We start from the raw sequence: 10,695 nt of genomic DNA, 5'->3' as shown, positions 1-10,695 counted from the left end.
ACTCCTTGCAACTGCAAGGAGTAAGGGAAGCTGACAGGAGCTCCACCTGTGTGGATGCAGAAACGCACTTTAAAATATGTCAACTCCAGCTACATAATTAACATAGCTGGAGTTGCGTATCTTAATTCAACCTCCTGCTGTAGTATAGACTAGGCCTAAGGTTTTAGATCACATGGAACAACTTGAGTTTAGACAGGGATATTGAGTAGCAGTATTAAATACACTGATGCCTCACATAAATGTCAGAAGATTTATTTTCAGTCTGTACAAATAGAGCTGTGCTGCTCTCATCCACAATCTCTCTCTCCATTACAATTCTAAATTCTCATACAAACAAGAACAGCAAGACACTTAAAAAGGGCAGCCTTTGGCAGGCACAATAAGACTAGTTAGAGTTCAAACAATAAATTGGGTATCTGTTTTTTTTTAAATTTAAACCATGATTTAAAAACCACAAAGTTAAAAGCTGCCAAGGACAAACAAAAAACCCAGAGGGAGAGGGAAGAAACATGATAAGCAATTAAATCCCAGAGGCAAACAACTGGGTTCCAAGAGTTGTAAATACAGAGTACACAGCAGTGTCCAAAGCACAGTCCAGCTAAGTCTCAGTCCTGGGATCCTGGGGAGTCTTTCCCTACCCCCAAAAGGGAGAGACAAGATCCCTGGTTCCCATTAAAAAAAAAAAGGCAAAAAAAAACCCCCAACCCTTTCATGTGTTCCATTTTGTCACGGAATAGTCCCACTGAAGTCAAATGACTCCTCATATGAGTAAATTCAAGCATATAAGAAATATGTTTGTTGAACAAGGCCTAATTTGGGAGATTTTGAGGGCATTAATACAAACAGACTCATCCAGAATTCATTCTGGTCCAGCTTAAGGACTCAGACTGGAGTTCCGTTTCCTACACCTACAGATTCAGCATATCCCAGGCCTTTTCTGTGAAAATTGAAAGCAAAATAGCTGGGCTCATTCTCCCACCATCCCCAGAATTTCAGGTGCAAGATAACAGCTTTTGGAACTGGCCGTTAAAACAGGATTTAGTCTAGGGAAATTGACCAGATTGGTCACTGGAGAAGAGGGAGTCTGCAAGCTTCAGAAGCCAACCACTTATTCACATTACAAGGAAAACAAACCCAATATATTATGTAGTTTTCATTTTAACTATATAAATATAAGCAGACAATGAATTGACAGCTTCTACCACAGATGACAGAACAGAATAGTTTCTCTAGCTTCTAAAAAGGAGACCACAGTGGCAAGGACTTATTGATCCAAGAGGGACCCTCCAGGGGACTTTGCTGTCTGTCCTGCACCAGTCACAGGTGGAAGTTCTTTATCATCTTCCGGTTGGAGGCCTGCGATTGTGATCGTGAGGGCAATTCTTGCCCATTTTTAGACTGCTTGTGACATGCACTTGGGGCTTAATCTTACACCTTGGGCAGGCAAAATAAAGGTGGATGTCAGTGTCTTAGAACTGCAAGTCAGAGGGGGGAAATCCAGGCCTCATTAGAAAGTCAACAACAAAATTCCCATTGATTTTAGTAGGGCCAGGAGCTCACAGTCTCTCATGGATTTGCACCCTAGTTTAGGAAATCACAGGGAAAATTTCTTCCATGTTCCTGATCAACAACTAAAGGCACCAGAGACCCAAAGAGCCATCCCAGTTTGACACCAGATCCGGTGGATCCTAGAACTGAATGTTTCTCAAGTCTGATTTTATTCTCCTGAGATAGCCAGTGTCTAGCATGCATTCAGTAAGGCCAGTTCTTTACCTTAAAAAAGAGATCCTTAGAGTATTGACTTAAAGCTCCAAAAGATGCAACACACAGATATTTACTGTATCGCAGCAATGGCTGTGATGCACAGGCCTCCCTCACCTTTCCTCTTAACCTACCTTAGCAGGATGTAAATATCCAGCCCGACACTATAATTTCTCCTCTAACCCGCTCATGAGCTTCACAGGACACAAGGTCAAATCCCAGCAGTAAAACAGGAAGTTTCTGCATCATTCACAAGGCTATAGGCACCATGGAAACAGAGGAGGTCACATGGCAGGAGAGCTAAGGGGAGCTCTCCCACTGCCAGGTCAGGTGGGAAGGTGTGGATTTATAACTGGGGTCCACTTTGGCCACGAAAAAGGCAACAGAACTGGGACAGGGAGGAACGTCCTAGGTGTACTGGGGAAATTTAACAGCAGGCACTGGGCTCAGACCTGACACTGTAGGGATGAATCAGAGAAGCAGGTACTGGGCCCTACTGTTCAATGGGATGTAGGTGTATGTGGGTCGGGTGGGGAGGTGTCTAAAATTCCTTCTTCAGGCTCTAGGCCTCTGCGCCTCAGCAGCCACTTGCCCTTCTCCAAAGTGGCTAGCATTCCCCCACCGTGTCCCCAAAGGGCAGTCCTCAACTGCCTGGGCAGGACCCAACCAGCCAGTCTCAAATGTACTTCCGCCTTCCCATCCTTGTCTAGGAGAGCAGACCACAAGGATGAAAGATGTACTTGCATTTGGCTGGACAATTACTGTTCAACTTCAGAACTAGCCAGAAGCTGGTGTGTGTAGAGTAAAGCAGAGAAGGCACTTTACTAGTTAGGGCAGGACAGAACTCAACAGCAGCCACACAGGGCACAGACAGCAATGTGGCCATATTAAGGACATGTCCATTTCCCATGGGCGTGACTGGAGGATGCTCTGTGCTGAATGCAGATTCACAGGTGGATTCTGAGCCACTGTTCAAAAGGAGGCAGCCCCTTGTAGCTGAAAGATCCATGCTAGAGACCACAGAGAACAATCAACAATTTCTCACCTGAGAACCACCGGGGGGGTTGCAGTTATTTTTGGTTTTACGGTTACACTTTTGCTACAGAGTCTCTCAAACAGATGAAACTGGTTAGGGGATGCAGCAAAGAGATGGCGACCTGTGGACTGGGGGTCCCTGGGCTTCCCTTGTCATTCCTCTTCTAAGGCTGATTAGTTTCTATCACTAAGACTGACCAACGTAAAAGTAACAGAACAGGTAACCCTCCTTACAGACCACCATGATGCTAACAGGTTTGGCTCTCAGCCTATCACCTTAAGGAAGGCTGGCGATATCTCTCTCTGGAGGCGGACCAGAAGGCTTTGGGATGTTTTCATTGGCTTTTCCTTCAAACAGCATGACTCTGGAAAAAACAGTCAGAAGCATGAATTAAGAATAGAGGTGCCAGATTAACCCATCATTAGGATCAATAATGTGCTGGAAAACAACAAGCACTTCCTCCTCCACTAGAGAGTCCAGTACAGGCAACCCCCACACTTACGACCTAATTGGTTCCTGGAGAACTGTCCTAAGTCATATGCCGTTGTAAATGCAAACTGCGGACATAAATTGGGAGGTTTGGGGAGCTACCTCGCATGGAAAAAAATGGTCGTAAATGGGGGGGGGGGTCATATGTCGAGCAGTCGTAACTCAGGGATCACCTGTAGTTGGAACACAAAACGGGGTGTCAGGATTCCTGGGTTCTAGTCCTAGCTTTATCACAGATATAATTTGGGCAGGTTCTTCATCTTTCCGCATTATCCATTTCTCCATCAGTGAAACAGAGATGTTCTACATTGCACAGGAAGGTTGTGAGGCTCAATACATGCCAGCAACGTTCGCAGAAATCCCCCAATACAAGGCCTTATTGATGTGCAGAATAGTAACTTGTCGGTTTTTTTTAACCCTCTCTCTCTAAACTGAAAAAATACAGCTGTGCCGCTACTACTCTGTAGCCAGTAGAGGGCAGTATTGCCAACCCAGTACAAGATGTTTCATTTTTGAAGTAGCCAAAAGGGTTGTGCGTGAAATGCCATTTGCAAAGTCGCCCATTTGCTTGCCATCTGAGAGCACAAGGGATTTGTGTGTTCACTTCAGGCAGCCACTTGAAGTTTATTGAGAAGCACAGATCTGCCGTGCATTCTAAGTCACTATATCTACAGACAGGCGTATTAGACAACGCAACTAGCCACCCCTGGAAATTACATTGCATGCACATTTAAGCAAAAACAAGCAATCCGCAGTAACTGTGCTGGGAGAAAGGAGGAGGACTGCTGACAGGACGGGGTAATAATTGGAAAGATAATCCAGAATGCTTTTTAACTGTCACTCGCTGCTTTATTCTTTCCTAGGAATTGTAGCCACTTAACTCCTGCCAGCTGCTACTTTGGTTCGGTGGCTTTTGCTGGAACTGGAACTTGGTATTTACAATTGGAGCAGAAACTCAACCCTGGCCTGAGGATAATGGGATACTTGTTTGTGTGTTTGCTGGGAAGGGACTTGTCCCTACTTCAACTAGTCCTATTGGGGCACAAGATGGAGAATGTCAAACAGGCTTCAGCAGGGATAGAAGGTTGCCAAGGGAACACCCGTGAGCACTTGTGGCAGGAATCATGGAACTATCAGGAACAAATCCATCATGAGGAGAGAAATCCCCAGAACCATCCTTCACAAGCATGAGAACCAAGGGCATGTAAGGGGAGTACTAAAGATTTTCACCACCGTACATACACAGCAGATTAGTGACAATAATTCTGCTGATGTGGGGAACACAATGGTTCCCTTAATATCCCGTTTGGATACCCAATCACATTGGAAGTATCCATCAGGGTTATGCACAAAAGCAGTGCTAGCATGTGTGGTGGCCATGAATGGCAGGGAGACTTTAGGAGGGTGGGGAAGGAGCTAGTGGACTCCACCCCACTGCAAGGAGCAGCCAAGCTGGTACCCAGAGCCATTTGTTACAGCAGCAGGGCATTCAAGGCTCTTGTCAGGAAGGCACAAAGGGCTGTGAGAAGCTTACATCAGTGGCTCCTTCCTCAGGAGAAGGACCTTCCCTCCCCCCTGCATGCACTGCTTCAAACATGGTTCCTCCACCCACTCCACTTATCTCCTGCCGGCTGCTACCTTGGTCCGATGGGCGATGGCTTTTGCTGGGACTGGAACTTTGCATTTGTAACTGGGGCAGAAACTCAACCCTGGCTGGAGGACAATGGGATGCCTGTTTGTGTGTTTGCTGGGAAGGGACTTGTCTCTATGTAAATTAGTCCTGTTGGGGCAGGGGATGGAGAGAACAGAAGCCAGGAGATAGGAAGGGGGAGTTTGTACAAAGAGGCAAATGGCAGGAGCCTCCCAGCTTCTCTGCACTGCCGCTGAATTCCCAGTTCAGAGCAGACACCTCTCAGACAGGAAGAGAAAGGAAAAGGCCTCGCTGCAGCACTAGCCTCTGCCCCCAGGCCCACGGGTAGAGCTGGATTGGAGCATGAGAGAGAGAGACTTGGGCAGTACCGGTCGGGATCAGACACACAGGCCACAGCATGCGAGTCACCCTCACTCTAGGTATGAGGCTACGACTGCAACTCATGTAGAAATCAGGCCTGCCAACAGGGGCTGAGGCGGTACAAAGGGGGCCCATTACCCCAGGGCCCAGCGACTCAAAAGAGGCCTGGGAACTCCTGGCCACTGCTGCTGCTACTGAGGCAGTGGGCAGAGACCCAGGCCCTTTAAATTGCCACCAGAGCGCCACGCCGTGCACTCCACATGGCTCTGAGGGTGGGGGAGGCTGCCCCCAGTCTCACCCCTAGCTAGTTAGCTCAGCTCCTGCCACAGTGCATCAAGGCAGCCTGGGCTACTGTATGTGGCTAGTCCCACGAGTAGCTGCCGTGGCGTCATTTCTAACGGCACCCAAGCCAGCTAGATCAAGCTAGTCAGAGGACGTCTCCTCGAGCTGCCGAGTCCCTCCGCCCCCCACGACAGATGTAGCGTGACTGTGGGGGGGCAGCGCCTACTTGAGCTCTGAGGCAGGCCCCATGCTCAGCCATGCGAAGGGACAAGTCCTCCAGAGCGCTGCACCCAGTGTGCGTTGGCAGCGCTTTAACCCGGCCATGAGAACGGTGGGGGTGGGGGTGGGGGGTGGGGAGTCTCTTCCGGAAACACCAGGCCCCGCGGTAGCACATTCCTGGCAGCGGGAGGTGGTGACAGACCTAGGACGACCCGGCCCCGGCCACATGGATTCCAATCCACTTCCCAAACTTTGTCAAAGGGGTCCAGAGCTACCTCCATTTCGGTCCCCTCCCCACACAACGTAACCCCCCCCCTCGCTCAGTCGGCACCCTGGATGGACTCCGACAAGGCCCACCGACAGGGGCAGAGGGGACAGTCGCCTCAGGGCTCCACAATTCAAAGGGGGCTGGGGCTCCTGGCCACCACCACTGCTACTGGGCGGCGCTGGGGGCTCTGCTGTGTTGGCTGCCCCGGCCCCGCCCTTTCCAGGAGCACAGAACTGCCCATCCCCCACCTTGACCGGAGACTTGTGCAGGCTGTCGGCTCCCCTGACTCTGATTCCCTCCGAGTGACCAGCCGCATCTGCCCATCCCCCCTCCGGAGACGTCCTTCCTCCTTTCCCCATTCAGAAATTTCCTCCTGTGTCGGTCCCACTCCATCTTTGTGCCTCGGGAGCCTGCAGAACAGGCCCTGCCTCCTGCTGCACCTGGCCCCCCCTCAGACCCCCGCAGCGTGGAGCTCAAACCCCAGCAACGCCCTTCCTCTTCCCCTCCCGCCACTCACAATTTAAGGACGGCGGAGCGCTTGCCAAGCATCACGTTGACGAAGTCCTGGTAAGAGATGGTGTCGCTGACCCCGCCCGTCACTTCAGAGATCATCTTCTTCAGCTCCAAGTGCGTCTTTGGAGCCCCCAGCTTCTCCATCATCCTTTTGACAGACATCAGATCTGCAAGAGCAAGAGCCCCCGCACCATTGCCAGGCATGGTGGAGGCGGGAGACCGCGCAGGGCTGAACCGAGATACAGGGCACGGATATTAACGACTTCGTCCTCCCCACCAGCGATGTTAACATTTGTTTATTGTGGTAAACGTGCACCTGCTGAAATCGGGGCTCATCCGTTAACCGACACGGTTACATGCACACACGCCCTCTGAACCCCTGCTGCTGCCTATCTAATGGAGGCAGCAGCGCAGGGGGGTACGCAGGACCCATGTACGGAGAGGAGGGGGTGCAGCAGATGGCTCCGAAGCCTGTTCCCCACATCCCAGCTCCCGCGAGCCGCCTGCCCCCTCCCCACGCAGCGGGTGCATGGAACCATGAAGATTAACTGCTTACTCGTTTACACTGCGACATCCCTACTCCCCCCCCTTCAATTACATGATGAGCATGCTCAATGCCCTCCAGCAAAACCGCGGCTCACCCCAGCCACAGGCCCTCCCCTTGCCAAGATAAAAAAACAACACGTGCAGGAGATGCAGCCCCATGTCAGGGCCCCCAGTCAGCAGCAGAAAGGTTCCACAGAAACCAAGCAGTGCCGATAGTTTTCCTCCAGGTGATGTCCAAGTTTGCTTAAGCAGCTAACAGGTATCGGTGGTGTTCATACCGTTTTACCCAGGTGCCTCAAATGGGGGAATTCAGCCTCCTGATGGAATCTACCACTTGCTCTCTCCTGCCCAAGCCCCGGCCCCACAACATTGCTCTGGTAGCCCTCCAGGGACCAAACTGGCTAGAGGTGATTATCCTGATGTACAGCATAAGCTGGCCCCCACCAGAAGCCTGAGCACAGAGGCTGTGCCGGGGTGGGTGGAAGCTGCAAGTTAGACAGCCCAGGGCTGCTCTGATTTGTGCCAGGACCAGTGGCCCTGGAGCAGCCCTATGCTGAGGTGGTATAAAGCCACCTTTGCAGACCCTCCCCGTAGGTTTTGGCTTTTGAGGTGTTGCCACGAGAGGCACAGCATGGGCTCAGACCCCTCGCTTCTATTCCTAACCCTGCCACTGACTCACTACGTGATCTGGGGCAAACCATGGCATCTCTGCCCCCTTCCCCACCCTGCCTCGCGAGGATGGTTGTGAATAGAGAGGAGGAAAGGGAGGGGGAGAAGAAAAAGAAACACCAATATAAAAGAAACCAAGACAGACCCAAACAGGCCCGTTGGAAATGGTGCTAAAACCCCACCCTCAGAGTCTGAGGCAATTTCCTTCAGATTGTTCTCACTTGAACAATGAGCTGCAGGCTCCTTTCCACCCCGTAACCAGCACCAGCATTTGGAGCCAGGTCTCCTTCTCCCTCCCAGACCACCAGGGACACTGGATCAGCTAGGGAAGGTGGAGGAGCCCGTGGCCCCCAGAGAATGCACAAGACAGATACAGTGAATACGCTGAGCTTTGGGGAAGTTAGCAAGACCCTGGACCCAAATCCTAAGTACTGCAGAAGTCTGGATCTGGACACTGTGGCTTGGCCTCATCTCTCTTTCAGCCACTGGGGCCTGTCCCAGGGAAACTACTATATGATCTTTAAAAACCATTAAGAACTCAGCGGGTGCAAACAGAACACTGGGCCCAGCTCCACAGCCTACAACTCACCTGACAGTGGTCTCGGGCAGTCCCTTCTTCCTCTAAAGAGAAGACTGGAGGTGGACAAGGACAAGCGAGCTTTGGTTTTGAGTGGAACCTAGGGACTCGGTCTGGCTTCCACCTCAAACCCACAAAGCCTTGAGGCCACAGGCTCACCCAAGCACAAAACTCTAGCTAGCAATCCACGGCTCTTCCTGATACTTGCGGAGAGAGAACCAAGAGGAAAGAAGAGCCAAGAACAGAAAAAGAAGCCAGAGGGCTGAGCAGAGATCCAGGAGAAAGAAGGGAGGTAGGACCAAGAGCAGAGATATCTAATGCTTGAAGCAGGCAGGTAGAGATCCAGAGAGAAAAAGCACAGACAGGAGGCTGGACATATGGGGCCAGAAAAAGAAGCCAGAGGGCTGAGCAGAGATCCAGGAGAAAGAAGGGAGGTAGGACCAAGAGCAGAGATATCTAATGCTTGAAGCAGGCAGGTAGAGATCCAGAGAGAAAAAACACAGACAGGAGGCTGGACATATGGGGACAATGTCGGCCTCTCAGGAGCCAAATGATAGAGAAGAGGTTCCACAGTCCCGAGGCAAGAGATTTGGGGAGACCAGGGAAGAGCAGCCCTTGGACTCTATCAGCACCTGGAGACAGTGTTTGAGAGAGAACTAGCAACCCTAGACTTATGCTTTGCTGTCGTGACGTCTGCCCCAACAGACCACTCTCCTGGCCCAGCAACACGGAGGTGTTCCGCAAGGGGTCACTCACCAATCTCGCCTTGGTTATTCAGGTCAAACTCCATGTACTTCTCTGGAAGAGACACAGCAGGGAGTTAGCAAAGCAGAGCAGCTTCAGCAGGCTCTCAGGGCAGCCCGTCCTATGTCCTGGCTGAGGCAGAGGCCAGGACTACACGGCACTGCTCCATGGCTGGGCACAGGGGCTCAGTCACCAGGAGGCGGCAATGAAGCACACAGGGTGTTCTACTAGACTGGATCATTTGCCCACCTGGTCTGGCACCATGGGACTCCTCAGAAGTTGGCCACAAACAAGACGGAGAGGGGTGGAAGCAAGATGGTGAGGCCTAATGGATAGAGCTCTGAGCTTGCAGCCAGGAGACCTGACTTGTAGTCCTGGTTCTGCAGTGATCCGCTAGGTGACCTTAGGAGAGTTGTTTTTCTTTGTGCCTGTGTCTCCCATCCCACCTGATAATAATCTAACTATTCAGGTTGTCAGGGCAGGGAATGGCTCTGATATGCCGGTACAGCACCCAGCACAAGGGGCCTTGATCCCAGCTGGGGAGCCTCAAAGGGCTAGAGAATACAGATAGCAATGTGCCTAATACCTCTGTGAGGGGGTCCCACAGGGACACAAATGCCCAAGCACTGGGTTTAGAGCCCAGCCTTGAAAACAAGTTCAGTGGGCTCTAAGGCTCAGTAACAACTCCAGCTGTGGTTCCTTTCCTACAGGGAAACCAAAGAAAGAGACCTAGTAGGGAGAAGTGGCCTGTGGCAGACAAGATAACAAGATACGGACGAGGACATGTGCGTTTCAGCCTGAGCCTGGGGGTAAAGGTCCAAAGTACGAAGGTGGGATTTAGAGGAATACAGTATTGCGCAGGAAAAGGGGCTAGGTTTTCCCCAGTCGCTTAGGTCTAAGTTCTTGATGAATGGTAATGTGGAAGGGGCACTGCTTGGTGGGGAAGTATAACCTGTTCATAAGATTCAGAGGGAGACAAGAGAGCCAGGCAGGCCTGCCCATTTCACGAATTCATCACCTCTTCGCAGCGCGATGGCTCTCAATGGACAGTGCTCTTTCTTCAAAACATTTTCAGCCCCATTTAACAGGCGGCACCATGACCGGCGTGAGAGATCAGCCATTAGCACCCATTACACAATGCACACTGAATAGATTTTCAAACAGCGCAGTTGTTTTAAACTCTGAGGCATCATGTCTAGAGACAGATCTTTCCGAATTCACCGGTCCATGGGAGACAGAGACAATATGAGAGAGAACAGGGCGAATGACCCTGCAGTTGAACCTAGCCCTCAGGCCAAATATAGGGGGTTTGAAGATACAAAAGCCTTTATGATGGACCAAGACCCAATTAGGCCAAACGCCAGTTCATAGGTGCCAATTAGTGCCCCAGTTCCCAGTTCAGAATTGTGACAGGGCTATCCCTTTGGTGAACGCATACAGCTCGTTAGTGCTAATGGGAGCTCCATGCATGCCAGACATCTGGGCAACACGTACCACTGATTAGCAACTGCATGCTGGGATGAACTGGGTGTTTTCCACACTGGGTAGTGCAACAGGCCTGTATCGCCTCATGAGCCCCG

General features: G+C 51.1%; 1 protein-coding gene across 2 annotated transcripts in view; it reads right to left on the bottom strand.

The window, feature by feature from the left end:
- Positions 1–236: 236 nt before the first annotated feature.
- Positions 237–10,695, bottom strand: part of AIF1L (allograft inflammatory factor 1 like) — a 31,592-nt gene continuing 21,133 nt past the window's right edge. Inside the window, exons 4-6 of one of the 2 annotated variants that reach the window (XM_075905924.2) lie at positions 9,128–9,169; positions 6,584–6,746; positions 237–3,161 (exon numbers count right to left, since the gene is read on the bottom strand). In XM_075905924.2, the coding sequence (XP_075762039.1) occupies positions 3,074–3,161; positions 6,584–6,746; positions 9,128–9,169 (293 nt within the window). In that variant the 3' untranslated portion in view covers positions 237–3,073. The remainder of the gene's footprint in view (positions 3,162–6,583; positions 6,747–9,127; positions 9,170–10,695) is intronic. The other variant, XM_089772980.1, reaches the window with a different exon arrangement.

The sequence above is a fragment of the Pelodiscus sinensis genome, chromosome 23, assembly GCF_052426305.1.
Source record: "Pelodiscus sinensis isolate ZL-2025 chromosome 23, ASM5242630v1, whole genome shotgun sequence".
NCBI lineage: Eukaryota > Metazoa > Chordata > Testudines > Trionychidae > Pelodiscus > Pelodiscus sinensis.
This window is presented reverse-complemented; position numbering and strand designations above follow the sequence as displayed.